Here is an 18,036-nt window from a genome sequence, read left to right on the forward strand (position 1 = left end):
CCTCCTCTCCATTCCTGCTGTCAGGGGGCTGCTGACGCTTTGATCTTCCTGTCATTAGTCAGGTATGCAGAGAGAGACACGAGCAAACCCACAAACGTGTCTCTTCCTCCCCCCTTTCTTGCTCTCTTTCTCGCTCTCTCCCACGCTCCGGCCAGAGAACACCGGTTGACCTGCTTTGTCTTCTCGGCTTTCTGTCAAAGAGGAAAAAGGTGAGAGCCGTTCCTGCCGGCGTTCCTTTGAGCTTGACGTGTACAGGAAGTGACAGCGGACAACTCTTTCCCCTTACCTACATTCTTTAAAAAAAAAAAAAAAAAGTCTTCCTTGTCGATCCTTGTTGATCACGTCAGCTTTGAGTATCCATCAAAGCTTCTTCCCTCAGAAGCTCTTAAACGTGACTAAAGAAAGGTAAAACGCATGCGATGTGTAAATCCTGATCTTTAAAAACCTGGACCAGCACGAACCAATGTGAGCGCCATTGGACCACTTCCTGCTGACGTGAAGACGGATCTGCCGTTGGGTTTTAATGACCCTCTAACCCCGACACGGACAGTCTATATATAGATATATATATATCTATATATTGATATTTTGTGTTTCGGTAAACATTATGGAAAGAACCAGACAAACAGTTTTAAAAAGACGTCTCCACCTTCTGCTTGATCTGGTCTGTTCCGTTTGGATTGTGTCCAACTGAATCATCTTTATACTTTACATCTTTTAGAGGACAATGAGCTACGCTTTCACGACAAACTCAGTGTTTCCAACCAGAGAGTTCAGGACTTGTCTTCTCATGGAAGAGCGAGACTCTTTCCATGATCTTGTCAGACACTTGTAAACCACAATGCCAGTTTGTCGTCAGTTGGACACAAACTTTGGGTAATAGGGTCCAAAGTCCCCCGAGAAGAGTTCAGGAGACACTGCAGCACTTCAGTGCCACATAAAGCATCAGTCATACGGCCCGTGTGTAACCATGGCTACACCGCTGAGGCAGACGCATAAAAACACAGAAACTTTACAGCTTCCTGGCGTCGGGTCTCTCTTTTCCTCAATCCCCCCCCCCTCCCCTCCTCCAAAGGGCTCCTTCCCTGTGAGTCCTGTACTTTCCATCTCGTGCTTGTGGCGTGGTGAACGCTGACGTGACGAAATGAACACATGAATACAGAACTAGGGCACGAGGCACAACTCAATGTCACACAATCACACCTGGGAGGTGTGAACGACACTTCACACTCGCTGGTGGAAATGCAGGCTGTTACTACCACACACACACACACACACACACACACACACACACACACACACACACACACACACACAGAGAACATGAAGCGCGTCGTAGCAGATTCTGACCACAAGATGGCAGAACCCGCATGTGCAATGCAACACGGTTTAACTATTAAAAACAGCTGAGAGTTACAGAGTGTGTGTTGTTGTTGTTGTTGTTGTGAATGACCGTCCAGGTGCCTTTGAGCAAGGCACCCAATCACACGGTGCACCTGTATAAAAGGTTGAAGAAAGTTGAGTACTCACATTTTCAATGACAAATGTCCACTCCTTGTCTTCAAACTCCTCTGCATGCGGGTCCTGCAAGGGCAATAGACAAATACATGCTTAATAGTAATAATAATAATAATAATAATAATAATGAGTTTGTATAGCACGCTTCAAAATATAAAGACAGTCTCAAGGCGCTTGACATAAAAAGGGTAAAAACACTTATAGTGCCCCGTTACACAAAGGAACCACTGACCCGGTTCACTGAGGTCACTTTTTAAAGTCACACGATAACAAGTCCAAGTGGGTTTTTAAACTCGTAAACGTAGATTTATCTAAAGCTTTAAAGTGAACCGAAACTAAAAAAGTCCTTGAATCAAGAAACAAGACCACAAAAACCCCAAACTAGGGATGCGGTCTCTCTCTCTCTCTCTCTCTCTCTCTCCCCGGCTCGCCCTCTCTTCCTCTACCGTCTCACTTCCTGTTTATCTGTGGGCTGGTGAGAGGAGACAGTAATGGAGGCCTCTCCCGTCTTATAGACGACCTTCACCGACCTCGGGACACACAAACCAATCCAACCGACACATTGAAAACCTGTGTAAGCGTGTTTCAATGTGTCGCGTTTTAATGCACGTTTATTAGCACATTTTGCACATGCAAACTAAAAACAAATGTCTGCCTTTAAAAACACAAAAAGAAGACTGAATCTATGGAGATCGAATACAAAACACAGCCTCAAAAACTTGCTGCATTTCTTGGACTCGATCAGAAATTAAATACCTTACATTTTCTGTTCCACACACACACACACACACACACGTGACACGCCCCAGGAAAAATCCATATTCCTGCAGTCTGGCACATCACTCAAACACAACATCCACACACACACACACATTGGAAACCTGAACAGCGTCTCCTCCGTTGTGATGGATGCGGACCGCGGCACTCTGGAGCTACATGTTAATTACGGGATTTCAAAGTTTAACTCGGCCTGCTGGTGAACGCCTCCCCGAGGTGCAGGCTGCGGCGCTGCTGAGCTCGGCGGTTTTTCACTGCAGCGCCCGTGTGAGAGCATCTTTATATCTCTGTTTGCTTCACACACACACACACACACACACACTCTGCAGAAATACACTAATTGCGATCGGTTAGTTTATTAATATTTTCTATAAAAGAGATACTGAAGCATACGGTTGGGAGACTCCAGAGACAGAATCATGCAGCAGAGGCTGCACCGTCTTACTTTCACTCCCTCGTACGTCTCACGCTCTGAAAACAATGGACCCCGAAAACAATGACTTAAACAAACAAACAGCATATTGTTTGTTAGACAATAAAAAGGCCTGCGTCATTTCTAAATACATGTTTGTTGTGCTGGTTTTGCCGTCGTGAATTTACGATGTTCTACGGCGATATTAAAAAGAGGCAGAGCAGGGAACTGACTTTATTTATTATTTATCAAACAGATGTGTGGGTGAACTGTGCCTTCAGCAGCTTTATTACTTCCTCTGGGACAGGAAGTGGGGCCCAGAGTCGAGAGTACAGCAGTATGAATCAAGCCGAGGCCTGGAAAACTCTCTCCATACTTTTAGCCGGCGTAACCGTGTGAGGAGGCGCGGTGAGGTCGAGACACCGAGAGAGGAAACGAGGCGCTTTGCTCGGGTCGGGCCCGTCGGCACAGAGGCCCGGCATGTTTACATAAAGCGCCGCGACAGACGCCGTCCGTACAAGTGTGTTGCTTAGACGCGACCGCATTGCTGCCGCAGACATTAATATTGTTCAAATTCTTTTAACGGGCAGATCGAAACACGTCGACAGTCCTGGAAAAGGAATTCTAATCTGCACGATATCAGTCATTAAATATGTGTAAGAACAACAACAATAATAATAATAATAATAATGAAGAACACACACTGTGCGGCCGCCTACCTTGAAGAGAGTGACCGTGATCTCGATGTTCTCTGGAACCGGCCACACCACCACTCCTCTGTAGGGGTTCTTGATGCCGGGCTGCCAGCTGTGCGCCTGCAGCACAGCGGGAACAACAACAACAACAACAAGTCAGAAACCTTTTTTTATGTTTCTTCACATTTAGTTTCACAACTCGTCAAATACAAACCTTGGATGATTTCCGCCGGCTCCTGCGTGTCCAAACCACCACCAGTTTGTCCGGTTGCCTGTGAGGAAGAAGAAGAAGAAAAAAAGACAGTATTTACTCCTCAATCCATCAACCTAAAGATCAGCTTGTATCTTAATGCCTGGAGCTTAAAACTCTGATGTTCACACACACACACACACAACGCACAGCAACTTGTGGTATGAATAAATCATGAGACACAGCTAAACCCCGGCTTTGCCTCTGTGGACTATAGCGCACACACACACATACGTAGGAGTGTGTGTGTGTGTGAGACAGGTAAAGACGCTGAAGGAGGCTTGAGAGTTACGACCTCTCTGAAACGTAGACGGAGAACCGACGCTCATCAAGGCTCAACGTGTGCATCTTTGTCAGAACGTTTATAACTTAAAATAACTCTACTTCATGTAATCAATGTGAGTTTGGTTAGTGTTATATATATACACACACACACACACACACACACACTCATAGTCAGCCTGAGAATTCATCCAAAGCACAGCCAATCCATGTCTGGACCCGTTTGTGACTCATGGTGGATGTATACATTATATTATATTACATTATATAAGTAAGTGTGGGTGGTGAAGTTCTATATAAAAAGAGTACCATTTAATCCTTAAAGCTAATCCATATTAAAAAGGGATGCCCTGTATCAACATGAGCCGAGCGGTCAGGAGGATCTGACCCCAAAATCCTGGTTTACAGGTCCCACTGGGTTTTGGCTTCTGGTCCCGGAGAAGCCCGGTTAGCAGATGACAAGACCGTCGAAGGAGTCCAGGTTTAAGTCCCCGTGCCCTTAGAGCTCTGACCTCACAATTGCCCTCCAGTGCTCAATTAAAAAAACACTTTATTCTGTTCTACCAATACAAGCCCATTACAGATATATATATATATATATATATATATATATAGGTATTAGATTACAAATATCTAGAAGATCAATCTAGAAGGAAATGTAAAATACAGAACGGCAGCGAAGGAAAAGAACGACGGAGGAGACGCGAGCGAGGGAAGAAAGAAGAGAAGAGAAAGAGGCGAAGGAGTGAGAGGGGAAAGAGCCCGGAGCAGAGGCCTCACATAGAGAAGCTATTGTCCAACAACGGGCAGCATGCAGACACATGAAACATCACCCCTCTGTACCCTCTGCGCTATGAGAACTATTTACACCACTTCTTCACACTCACATGACGACGGAAGAGGAACCAATGAGGTCCAAACATGAAGAGGAACCAATGAGGTCCAAACATGAAGAGGAACCAATGAGGTCCAAACATGAAGAGGAACCAATGAGGTCCAAACATGAAGAGGAACCAATGAGGTCCAAACATGAAGGGGAACCAATGAGGTCCAAACATGAAGAGGAACCAATGAGGTCCAAACATGAAGAGGAACCAATGAGGTCCAAACATGAAGAGGAACCAATGAGGTCCAAACATGAAGGGGAACCAATGAGGTCCAAACATGAAGGGGAACCAATGAGGTCCAAACATGAAGAGGAACCAATGAGGTCCAAACATGAAGGGGAACCAATGAGGTCCAAACATGAAGAGGAACCAATGAGGTCCAAACATGAAGGGGAACCAATGAGGTCCAAACATGAAGAGGAACCAATGAGGTCCAAACATGAAGAGCCACGACGGAAGAGGAACCAATGAGGTCCAAACATGAAGAGCCACGACGGAAGAGGAACTGATGAGGTCCAAACATGAAGAGGAACCAATGAGGTCCAAACATGAAGAGGAACCAATGAGGTCCAAACATGAAGGGGAACCAATGAGGTCCAAACATGAAGAGGAACCAATGAGGTCCAAACATGAAGAGCCACGACGGAAGAGGAACCGATGAGGTCCAAACATGAAGAGCCACAACGGAAGAGGAACCGATGAGGTCCAAACATGAAGAGCCACGACGGAAGAGGAACCAATGAGGTCCAAACATGAAGAGCCACGACGGAAGAGGAACCGATGAGGTCCAAAAATGAAGAGCCACAACGGAAGAGGAACCAATGAGGTCCAAACATGAAGGGCCACGACGGAAGAGGAACCGATGAGGTCCAAACATGAAGAGCCACGACGGAAGAGGAACCGATGAGGTCCAAACATGAAGAGCCACAACGGAAGAGGAACCGATGAGGTCCAAACATGAAGAGCCACGACGGAAGAGGAACCAATGAGGTCCAAACATGAAGAGCCACGACGGAAGAGGAACCGATGAGGTCCAAAAATGAAGAGCCACGACGGAAGAGGAACCAATGAGGACCAAACATGAAGAGCCACGACGGAAGAGGAACCAATGAGGTTCAAACATGAAGAGCCACAACGGAAGAGGAACCAATGAGGTCCAAACATGAAGGGCCACGACGGAAGAGGAACCGATGAGGTCCAAACATGAAGAGCCACAACGGAAGAGGAACCGATGAGGTCCAAACATGAAGAGCCACAACGGAAGAGGAACCGATGAGGACCAAACATGAAGAGCCACGATGGAAGAGGAACCAATGAGGTCCAAACATGAAGAGGAACCAATGAGGTCCAAACATGAAGAGGAACCAATGAGGTCCAAACATGAAGGGGAACCAATGAGGTCCAAACATGAAGAGGAACCAATGAGGTCCAAACATGAAGAGCCACGACGGAAGAGGAACCAATGAGGTCCAAACATGAAGAGCCACGACCAAAGAGGAACCGATGAGGTCCAAACATGAAGAGCCACGACGGAAGAGGAACCAATGAGGTCCAAACATGAAGAGCCACGACGGAAGAGGAACCGATGAGGTCCAAACATGAAGAGCCACGACGGAAGAGGAACCGATGAGGTCCAAACATGAAGAGCCACGACGGAAGAGGAACCGATGAGGTCCAAACATGAAGAGCCACGACGGAAGAGGAACCGATGAGGTCCAAACATGAAGAGCCACAACGGAAGAGGAACCGATGAGGTCCAAACATGAAGAGCCACAACGGAAGAGGAACCAGTGAGGACCAAACATGAAGAGCCACGACGGAAGAGGAACCAATGAGGTCCAAACATGAAGAGGAACCAATGAGGTCCAAACATGAAGAGGAACCAATGAGGTCCAAACATGAAGGGGAACCAATGAGGTCCAAACATGAAGGGGAACCAATGAGGTCCAAACATGAAGAGCCACGACGGAAGAGGAACCAATGAGGTCCAAACAGGAAGAGCCATGACGGAAGAGGAACCGATGAGGTCCAAACATGAAGAGCCACGACGGAAGAGGAACCGATGAGGTCCAAACATGAAGAGGAACCAATGAGGTCCAAACATGAAGAGCCACGACGGAAGAGGAACCAAGGTGGTCCACGGTATGCGTGATGCCTTCCAGGAAAACCTCCATCGACCTGGTATCACACAGGCCGACCTGGTCTCACACAGGCCGACCTGGTCTCACACAGGCCGACCTGGTCTCACACAGGCCGACCTGGACAAAGATTAGATTAAAAGGGTTTACATGCCGGGGGAAATCAAATGAATTCAGGGTAATACGGGACACTTTTATTCAATTTAAAAAAAATATTACTAAACCCCTTATATTTGAGGTACGCATGTTCTTTCAATGTTTAAAAAATAAATAAAATAAAATAAATAAAAATAAAATAAACATTATGTTAACGCGTTTCTTTGTCATAATCTGGTGGAGGTTTTGTGCCGTCACTTTACTGGATGAGGCTCCTCTTGCAGACGTCAAACATCTTGAATGCCCAGATCACCTCCGTGTGCTGGAGCCACTTTATCATTGCATCCTTTACTAGACGCGTTTTGAGAGGTCTTACGGGATAATATGTCATCAAAATAAAGCGTGCTCGTCAAAGCTTAACTGTACTTGTGGTTATCGCCGTGCAGATCTGAACTGGCTGGAAGCCGAGGGTGCGACAGGAAGTGGTCGTATCTTTCCATCTTTCCCGTAGGCAGGAGGAAGGAACCACTTCACATGCGATCCGACGACCAGCACACTCAGAAGAGCCGTTTTTAACCAACGCAATATTGACTTTGGCCGTCCTCTTTAAATTTTACTTCACATTGCTGACATTAAAAACCTAACATGGACTTCTTTTTTTTTTTAAATCATCTGATCATACGACTGTTCACACTACAGGCGAGGATGCCACAAACACTAATGTTAAGTCAACGGAGAGCGTCACCGTGTTGTTTTAATATAATAAAGACAAAGGCTGAAGGCATAATTAAAAAAGGTGCAGTCTGTTTGCAACCCAGAGAATATCTCCTCACGGTGAACCGGCTGTACGTCTTCTATTGAGGTTTCTACGGGTGAAGCGTGTTTGACAAACTGTTGATATGAAAAGGCTTAAAAAAAAAGTTTTAAAAGATATTAAAGATAATAGCGATGAGCGTGGCTCAGCAATTAAAATCTCTTTATTGCAACTCCAATGTAAATATATAATAGTAATGTCTTGCTATCTTAATGCAAGTCGTTTATTAACTTTCACTTTGTGCTACATGTCTGCTAATTCATAAATATTTGCATCTAAATAAGACTTTAATAAAAAAGCGAGGCTCGCGGAGTGAACGTCAACGTAAGTTGTGTTAATTTCATTGTGGGAAGTCACACACGCAGTAAATATTAGTTATATTTCAGAGCCCTTGTGGACGGCGACATGAACACATGCCGGCAGAAGGGAAAAGCACACGCACACAGACGCACACAGACGCACACAGACACACACACAGAGTATCATCCCATCTTATGCCCACACTGAAACATAAACACTGAAACAAGACTAAGACTCTGCTGCAATACATAAACACACCGACGTGCAATGCAACACAAGATGTGTTTTGTTCGCATCATTCGCGCCTTAGAGGGGGGCGTGGCTTATCTCCGTGGAAACAGTTATAACTTCCGTGGAAGAAATAACCACTATTTCTGCTTTATACTTGTGGGACCATCAAAGGCCTGCATGTTTGGGTTCATAACATTAATATCATATATATATATATATACATATACATATATATATACACATATACATATATACATATATACACACACATCTCATCACCCGTAGGCTCACACAGCTCGGTGACTCCGTCCGGATGAAGTTTCCCCAGGTGTGTAATGCGAGACAGGTATTCAATAAACCGGTGTGATATCGGGCGTCCTAAAAAAAGGACCACAGTTTCACTTTAAAGATCTGCATTGGCAGAAACTGAATGGAATGGAAACATTGCCGACTACAGACATTTAAACCTCACCAGCGGACAACAAAAATAAAAATAAAAAGGAGGAACTCTCACACGTTGGCGAGCGATCTCTGGGATCTGCAGCGACATGAAGGAGCTTAGCAAAAGAAATGTTGGTTATTCATTTCACTGACCCATTTGTCAATGTTCTGATTCAGCAAGAGGACGGCTGAAAGTGGGAAGTGAGAGAAGAGGAAACGAGAGCGCTCTGCTATCGGCGGCCGTTACCGTCAGCAGATGTAGGCGTCGCAGTCTGTGTGGCTGATGGAGAAAGTAACACACAGACAGATTTCATTTCTCTGTGGAAATAGCCATATTGATCCTGCCTGTGTGTATATATTATTGTGTATATATATTATTCAGTTACCGTAGATTGTTTACTGTTTATCTTACTATGTCTCGTGTGCACTTTGCTGCTGTCATCCTGTACATTTCCCCACTGATGGACTAATAAAGGATTATCTTATTTTATCTTAAATGTGGATTAAGCTGGTAACATCAGAAGTGTGTGTGTTTGTTATTCTCGTCTCGACTGACGGGCCCTTGACCTCCAGTCAGGGTGTGTGTGTGTGTGTGTGTGTGTGTGTGTGTGTGGCAATCAGACGCCGGGCGGGTCGATGACCCGGAGTGAACGTTGAACGCACCAGTCAGGAGTGAGAAATGTTGTGAAATCTAAAATTACATTTCCTGGATTAAACTAAAATATTAAAGACTTGTGCGACCGCGCGTGTTCTATTGCCATGCCGACACTAAACACCCCTTTACACAAGCTTCAGCTTTTATTGGGGTTTTCTGTAAATTAGATTATATTTTCCTGAAATCCAAACATCGAGCACGAGCTTTATTAAATCAAAGTCCGATCGTCACTATTGATCATCCATTTCCCCAAATATGACCTTTCTTCTCCATGCTTCAGTGCCCAGTTGGATTCAGCTCCGTCACATCACTCTTATAATAAAAGAAAAACAAAGTTTTAACATTAATACAGTATCTGAAGTGACCAACGCTCTATAACAAAAAATAAAAATGTTAAAAAGATAAATAGTTTTTGTGTGAATTGGGACGTTTGCTCCAGACTTTGTTATTGCCGGTGAAGATGTGAAGCAGCTGTATTTTGCATTCAGGACATTTCTGCATTTCTAGTCCGCTGCATGTTCTCACACACACACTCACACACACACACACACGAGCGCACTCACTTGTTACTGGCTCGTCTCCAAAGCACTTCCACTCCTTCCTTATCACTAGATGTGTCTTTAGAAGTGGGAGAGTCCACATTAACTCTCTGTCTGTGTGTGTGTGTGTGTGTGTGTGTGTGTGTGTGTGTGTGTGTGTGTGTGTGTGTGTGTGTGTGTGTGTGTGTGTGTGTGTGTGTGTGTGTGTGTGTGTAAAACAAGGCGATGAGGATCTGAGTGAGAACTCAAAGCAACGCGTTTCCTTCGTGAGAAACAAACAAGGCGGATATCCAGAAACATCAGGAGGGCGACTCACGTTTTGGATCATATCCCAGATCTGATCAGCAGAGGAAAAATATAACACGTTACGATCATTGATGATCCATATGCAGTTATTGGTTATAGCTACTACTCGTAAAAAGTTCTAAAAGTTCCCCTTTTACTTTGTCATAGTTGGGTGTTTCCCTTTTCATAAAAACAGACAATTCCAATAAGGAAATAAAAGATTGTAATTTGTTGCTAAAACAATCTTTGCATTAGTAGTTTTAGCCGCTTAACAGTTCGTATCGTATCATCAAAAACTACATTTTACAAGATTACATTTGAACGCATCATTTTCCTTTCGCCCAAAACTCATTTTGACTGAGCGGAGCCTGAACGCGTCGTAGGTTGACTGAATGAGCCTCTGCGCGTTAGCGGTGCTGCCATGGTTACGAGCTCTCCTCAAGTTCAACATCAATGAACAATGAAATAATTTAGGGCATGCATTGGTCCCGTTCTACCGAAAAGGTCCATCACCACCACCCTTTAACACATGAAGCATAGACTTCTATACAACCAGAGGAGTCGCCCCCTGGTGGTCAGTAGAGAGAATGCAGCTTTAACACATGAAGCATAGACTTCTATACAACCAAAGGAGTCGCCCCCTGGTGGTCAGTAAAGAGAATGAAGCTTTAACACATGAAGCATAGACTTCTATACAACCAGAGTCGCCGCCCCCTGGTGGTCAGGAGAGAGAAAGCAAATTTGCGTCATTCGTAACAAATCGCGTCTGTGCATTGACTTTGCATGGGATTTGCTTTTGGTGTGAACCAACTTCAATTTTTCCAAACAATTAACACCAGAACAGTGGTGGCGTTTGCTTTCTCACGCACGCACACACACACGCACACGCACACACACACACACACGCTGTGCAGGCTGATAGATGAGCAGTCTCCAGGGCCATGTGTGTCTCTGACAGCACAGTTGTTATCACATTTAACACCCCATTGACTGCTTCACAAGCCTACAGTGTTGCACGCCTCTTGGTGTGTGCGTGTGTGTAAATGCCCATTTGTGTCCGTAATTGCAGCTCAGAACTACATTTAGGCGGATTCTGCCGCAAAGCAGTTAAAGTTACATTATTGGAAAGAGGGAAAGTGGTGAGGGGGGAGGATGAGAGAGAGAGAGAGAGAGATATCAAGTAATAAAGGAAGAGGAGGAGGGGAGATAAGGAGTGGTACAGAGAAGAAGAAAAAAGGGAAAGAGAAGCATTGCTGATGTGCAAGATTCAAGCTCCTTGAGATGAGATCGGTCGGCTTGGAGCACAAAAACAAATACAGGAGCTATAAAATTGGCTGCAAATGCTATAATTAAGGAAGTGATGAGCAAGCACACAAATTGGAGCAACTCGAGTATCAACTATGAAAACACACGTGTGTTTTTTGGCTCCTTCGCAGCACCGTGAGCAAACATAAAAGACAAAACCAGCGACTGAAGAAGCCTTAAAGATCGACACTGAACCCCCCCCTCAAAAAAAAAACACGAAGCGTGGCGAGCTGGCAGCGAAGCCGCCTCGCGGTGCCAGACTCGTACTCGAGAGCAAGAGGAAGGGAGCGCCACGTCGGGCCGAGCTGGCAGAGACGCGATGGACGCCTGCCACAAGGCACACTTCCACCGACTCCACTATTATACAACCGAGCAACACTTTTTAATTCAGTGACACGTTGAGATTATGGAGACGCGTTGATGGTTAATGTGAAGACAACAGGGTTGGGCAACCCGGGCGAGTATGTGCCTATATGTACACGTACAGCTCGTAAATCGAGGACGACATTTTTTATTTGGAGTTAGGAAATTCCCATAAATTGTTTTTTATCGCAAAGTGATTGAGATTATTTTCTGCTGGAGTCTGATGAGAGAGTGTATGTGTGTGTGTGTGTGTGTGTGTGTGTGTGTGTCTGCCTTCAGGGGTTCTGCCCAGTCCTTGATTGACATGAAGACGTCCACCATAAGCAGTCTTGGTGCGCTCGCCTGCGGCCCGATAGCGTTACCACGTAATCAATAGCGTCTGCGTGTCGTTTCCAGCCAACTCCTCCCGTGTCCTCGCCGCATGCGTCGACACGTTCTCTCGCCGTCAATGACACTATAAACTATATTTTAACCAGACGGGTCGACTAGCAACACATTCTTGTTCCAAAGCACCGGCCCCTGGGGGGTGGGGGGGGGCGGAGAAGAACAGAGACGTGGGCCTCACATGCTCCTCCAAGTATTGCTGTGGATCTGAGGGGGTTTTGAACCAACAACTCTCTGGTAACGAGCTTGTATCTCTCCCCGTCAACATAATACAGCAAGGCGCTGCATGACGACAACGAACAGGAATCCACATTACAACTTGTCTTTTCAATTAGTTATTGTCGAAGAATATGGGGGGGGGGGGGGGGGGGGGGGGGGGCAAACACAAACCGGCAAACACAAACATTGAAACTCATTAATGTTTTAACGGCTTGGCCTGGATTGATTCTGGAGTCTGGGTGTGTGAGAGGCTACAGCGACAGAAAAATAACTAAAAATGACTTTACAAAACATTATTTATAGCTATAGGACAGGACGCCCCCCAATGCTACGTAGCCTGCTCTGTCATTACTTCCCTTCATCTCAAGGAGGAAAATAAAAAGAGAGCTTACGCTTGTAGAGAAAGAAAACAAGCTGAAAGCTCTCCAAAGTGGTGAGACCATTGATTGAGTCAGAAGCCTCCGTCACTAATGCAACAGGCTCTTAACGTTTGTGTTTACACAAACAACCAAATCAATTAATGATGAATCATGTAACCTGGCAGGTCGATGCTCTACACCTCATCTTTACTGTTCGAAGATGTAAAAGGTCCCATCTGGAGTCAAGTTCTGTCTAGAGAGGCCACGTTAACCCGGAGACAATTTAGGAAGATTTACGCACAAACACATTTATTACAGCTGGATGTGAACGCTCATGCGAGCTCACTCCACCTCCACGTGAGAGAGACCCTGGAACTTCTTACCTAGCGATTGTTTTGAGGCGCCCTAAATCATCTAGACTTCAGAGATTATTCTACTGAGCTTTTAAGTGCCAGCCAAGTGTGCAAAAGGGCTTCCACATTTCACACAACGTACATTCAAAGCATCCACATCCTTATTAAATATGGACACACACACACACAGTAAGTGTTCTCTTCCTATAACTGAAGCCAGAAATAAAGAAGAAGAAAAAAGAGGAATCACTTCTGAAAGGCTTACGGATTTGAGATCCAGTTGATCTTCTGCGGACTGTTTCCAGTTTGCGTAGATGGAAAGTTTCCACTGAAACAATAACATACCGTACTGATGAAGTCCAAGGAAGGCAGAAAACGTGCGCCAGCACACACACACACACACACACACACACACACACACACACACATACACACTGACGTGCACACATACACACCACCGAAGAGGAGCAGAGCAAAAACTGAGGCCTGCTCAATTTACATCGTCCGTCTTTTCATCTAGACGGAGGGCTAAACCACAAAAACAACAAATGCATAATTATGTCTTTAAAACAACATAAGGAGAGATCTGCTCAGATATTACCGACAGTGTGCCGAGCCCACCCGCCCCTTCGCTCTGGGGGGAAGAGATGTACATTCTTGTCATTCCTTTCTCCAACACGTTAACATCTGTCCCAGGTCTAAGCTCCGCGGGGCTGCGTTAGTCACGCCTCCGGCACGCCGCTCGAGAATCCACGTCTACAGGCTACGTCTGTGCTTTACAAGTCTCCGCTCTCCACTCGCTCTGGGGAACAGAACCTTCCTCCCCGAAACACAGTGCATATCATTCATGCTTTGACAACGGAAAGTTGGACTTTTAGAGGCTGCGGGACAAGATTCTACACCGGCTGTGTGGATTATGTCAGTGTGCCGTCACATTATATTCTATGTTTCCCATTAAATGCGTGCCACACCGTCTAATTTGACCGCTCAGTTTTTAGAATTAACCAAACGGGTTTTTACACAAAAAAAAAAGGGTGGGGTCCGTACAGTCTGTCCGGGGGAAAGGATTCAACCTGGCAAGTTGGGGGGCAGCTCGGTGTCATCATGCGACCTCTCCATATATTTAACCCCTTAATTAAGCTTTAAAATGCAGGGTTTCAGACCCCCACGCCCCTAGAGAGTCCGGGGAAGGTCCACATAGGTCTCGCAAGATCCTGCGGGAACACCGACACGTACGATTGTTGACTTTTGCAATGCAGAATCTTTTAGACAAATTACAATAAACCAGTTTCTCCTTCTTTTGAAACGAGAACGGAAAACAAAATATGTGGAGGAAAGAGCGAGAACTTGTCTACAATGAAGCTGACGAGAGTCAAGCTCCTGTAATGTTTAAGCTTTCTAGACATTATCCGTTAGGAACAGTTACTCTCGTGGCATCTCTACTTCAGGATCAGAAGTCAAGATCAGATTCCCGGCAGCAGCATCCCTAGAGCTGGTCGGCGTTTAGCGGTTTGCTCAAGGACATTTTCGGGGGGGGGGGGGGCTTGAACCCAGCCCTTTGGCTTTTGAAGGAAGGGAAATCTTTCTGCCCTGCCATCCTCCTTTTTTTTCAGTGACTCAAACCAAACAAATTCTACATCATCGCAGAGAAGAGATTAAAAAAAACACAGCAATTTTACAAGGAAGCCAGGCCCCTCCCAGCATGCAGACATGCCTGCACACCAAGGAGACTGAGTGTGTGTGTGTGTGTAAGTGTGTGTGTGTGTGTGTGATGGCCACCAAGAACGAGCTCAGCATTCCTGCACACACACACACACACACACTTTTCATGGGGCTTAAATGACACCTCTGTGGCCGATGCGTTATCCCCACCCCACAAATAGAGAGCCTCACCATTTCTTGGTGCATTCCACCATCAGCTCCTGATAGGAAGCCACGAACTGGAACTTGGATGCATGCTTCCCCACACGTTGCAGTCTCTTCCACACCGAGGCCATGTTTCTTTTTGGGGGAGCGGGTAGAGTCCGGTCCGCGTACCTATCCCGTCCTGGACTTCCTTCTTTGGGGGGCTTCCTTTTTCTTTTCTTTTTTTTGCACGAAATTCCCCTGCTAGTGTTTATAGGAACCGGAGCACATCCAACCCGTGCTGACACATAATTATTGTTTCACCCCGAAAGCACATTGGGGGAGGAAAAAAAAAAGAAAATATGATAAGACTTGCACATCCAAGTCGTGGCTGCTGGTCATTAAAAAACGCCTGATAAATCCAAACGTAAGCAGGCAATGGATTCTCTGCAGCGGTGGAGGTGTGACATATTTCTTGGAAAGGCACGAGTAGTAATCCACTTGGTATTAATGTAATGTCTCCATCGGGTGATCCTCCTCCTGCAACATAAAAAAAGGGAAAAGACAGTCAAGTAGAGCAACAGCGGGAACACAAGAGGTCAAACTGTCCACGGTAACAGAGATGTGGGAACAAAACACACACTTTTTGTTTTTAAAGCTCTTTTTTCTTTTTTTTTTTTTAAGTTCACGTGTGGAGGAATTCCAGCAACGCACGGCGTGCCGGGGTGTGGATGGGGAGGGTGGCGGCTAATTCCTGGGAGGGGGGGGGGGGGGCGGCGCAGGCAAAACTTTGGGATGTTTGATAATTCTTTTTTTTTTTTTTTTTTATTAAAATAACCAAAGCGTTCATTGAGATGAGACCTCGGCTAGGCGATGACGTCACGTCCAAATAAGTCACGTGACATCAGCCAGCGTACAGAAAAAAACGCGTACCCCCCCCCCCCCCCCACCACCACACTCCCGAAACTATAGCTAGTCAAATAAATATGTTTGTAAATATTTGGTGGAATGTGTGTGTGTGTGTGTGTGTGTGAATCCAGGGAGTAGACGGCGCCGCCGCGCGCGATCCCGGGTGTACCCTGTCCCCGTGGCTGACACTCACCTCACCCCGATGTCCGAGGCGTGATCCGGGGGCACGCGGGGGCCTCAGCTGCCGACGAACGAATTTGGCAGCACGCACGCGCGCTAAATTATCGCCTTTTCTTTTGCGCGCAAGAACCGCACAGCTAGCTAGCCCGCTCGCGGACGACTGTTAGCCGTCACACACACACACACACACACACACCGCGCGAGCGGAAACCGTTGCTCGCCATTTAACATTTCGCTCCGCGGGGGTAGCGCGAGCTCCGGCGGGACTCAGCGCCGCGTCATAACCGATATCTACGTGAGATTGTCCCGTTAAAAAAAGCAGCAAAGTAGTCCCAACTGTTAACCGATAGTTTGGCCGCTGTGGTCCTCTGGGGAGCGGAAAGTTAGCCGACAGTAACTAGCTTCCGTTTGGGATTTTCAAAACAAGATCGTTTCTGAAAAGTGGTGGTCCCTAATAGCAACGTAGGGTGTTATTTCTTTTAATCAATACAAAACAAATGAAACAGTTGTTTGTAATCTTATTTAAAACGGCTGATTCGATACACAAGCGTGAGCCCTTACTTTTCCTGGGGGAAAGTTGTTTTTTATTTTGAAGGCCAATCCATGAACGTCCCGTCTAGTTCTATGTTCGTGCGTCGAGCTCGACGCGGCTTCGCCTCTGCATCGTTTCGCCTGCCGCCTGGATGATTGACGTGCTGAAGAAACGCCCCCTCGGCCGTCAGCCATTGGTGGGATTCTCGTGCGGTTTACAGATTGTTTACCGGTTTCATGAGGCGTTTCTGGGCTTTTGTTGTTATCACACACTGGTCAAATCCTTCAAAGACATTTAATCCCTGACTGTGAGCATAGATACAAATGCTCACTGGCTTTGTTTTTTTTCTTCATGAAAACAGTCAAAAACAGCTTGGGAACTATAAATAACAACAAAAAGCTGACATGTATCATACAAATATTCTTACAAAAATAAATACAAAGCGTTTTTGTTGAAAACAAAATAAAGCTCAGCCTCTCAGCTTAGTGCTAATGAGGATGAGACTTCCACTTCCTGGTCCTGTCCCATTAATAAGTGAGTGTTAACCTTGTAACCCTGCATAAGGGGGGGGGGGCTTTTTCACATGTTGAGAGGAAATAACACACCCACCATCCATCAGAAATCTATACCCCCTCCTACACACAGACACACACTTCCCCCTCCATGGCTTGTAAATGCAACACGAGTCAGATTCAATATAAATCCGATTAATCTAATCTAAAAAAAAAAAGAAAGATACGGATGTAATAACGGGAAATTGATATTTTATCCTTTTATACGTTGCTCAGGGTCATAATCTGCAACAGAGATGGAGTATTGTTGTTGTTATTGTTGTTTGTTATAATGGGGCTGGCATGAGAGAGATCCAACAGAATATACAGTTTCTATTGAGCACTGATATATATTTATATATATATATATATATATATATATATATATATATATATAGAGAGAGAGAGAGAGAGAGAGAGAGAGAGAGAGATATCTGCTCTTTTAGTGAACCCACAAGTCTCAATAAAACGGACAAAATCTGGAGCTGAAAAATGGAAAATCTGCTTTATGGTTTTATTTTGTTTTGGCCTAAAAATCACAGAAAAAAAGATATTTGTTGTTGTTTTTACAACAAAAATGCTGCTGTTCATGGAACACTAATGATTTCCATGTTACATATGTTCACAAAAAACTCCCATTTCTGATCATAATATCCACAATCTTTACAATATTATAACTATGAACCCCAAAGACTGTTCTGCAGACAAAGATAAAT

General features: G+C 45.4%; 1 protein-coding gene across 3 annotated transcripts in view; it reads right to left on the reverse strand.

Moving 5' to 3' along the window:
* The window catches only part of ehbp1 (EH domain binding protein 1), a 118,106-nt gene extending 101,480 nt beyond the window's left edge, over window positions 1-16,626 (reverse strand). For 2 of the 3 annotated variants that reach the window (XM_034551544.1, XM_034551541.1), the window contains exons 1-5: window positions 16,251-16,626; window positions 15,197-15,688; window positions 3,617-3,674; window positions 3,427-3,522; window positions 1,531-1,584 (exon numbers count right to left, since the gene is read on the reverse strand). In XM_034551544.1, coding sequence (XP_034407435.1) covers window positions 1,531-1,584; window positions 3,427-3,522; window positions 3,617-3,674; window positions 15,197-15,300 — 312 coding nt within the window. In that variant the 5' untranslated portion in view covers window positions 15,301-15,688; window positions 16,251-16,626. Of the gene's footprint in view, window positions 1-1,530; window positions 1,585-3,426; window positions 3,523-3,616; window positions 3,675-8,669; window positions 8,779-8,872; window positions 9,126-15,196; window positions 15,689-16,250 lie in introns of those variants that run through there. The other variant, XM_034551542.1, reaches the window with a different exon arrangement.
* Window positions 16,627-18,036: the final 1,410 nt, after the last annotated feature.

The sequence above is a fragment of the Cyclopterus lumpus genome, chromosome 15 (assembly GCF_009769545.1).
Source record: "Cyclopterus lumpus isolate fCycLum1 chromosome 15, fCycLum1.pri, whole genome shotgun sequence".
Lineage (NCBI taxonomy): Eukaryota > Metazoa > Chordata > Actinopteri > Perciformes > Cyclopteridae > Cyclopterus > Cyclopterus lumpus.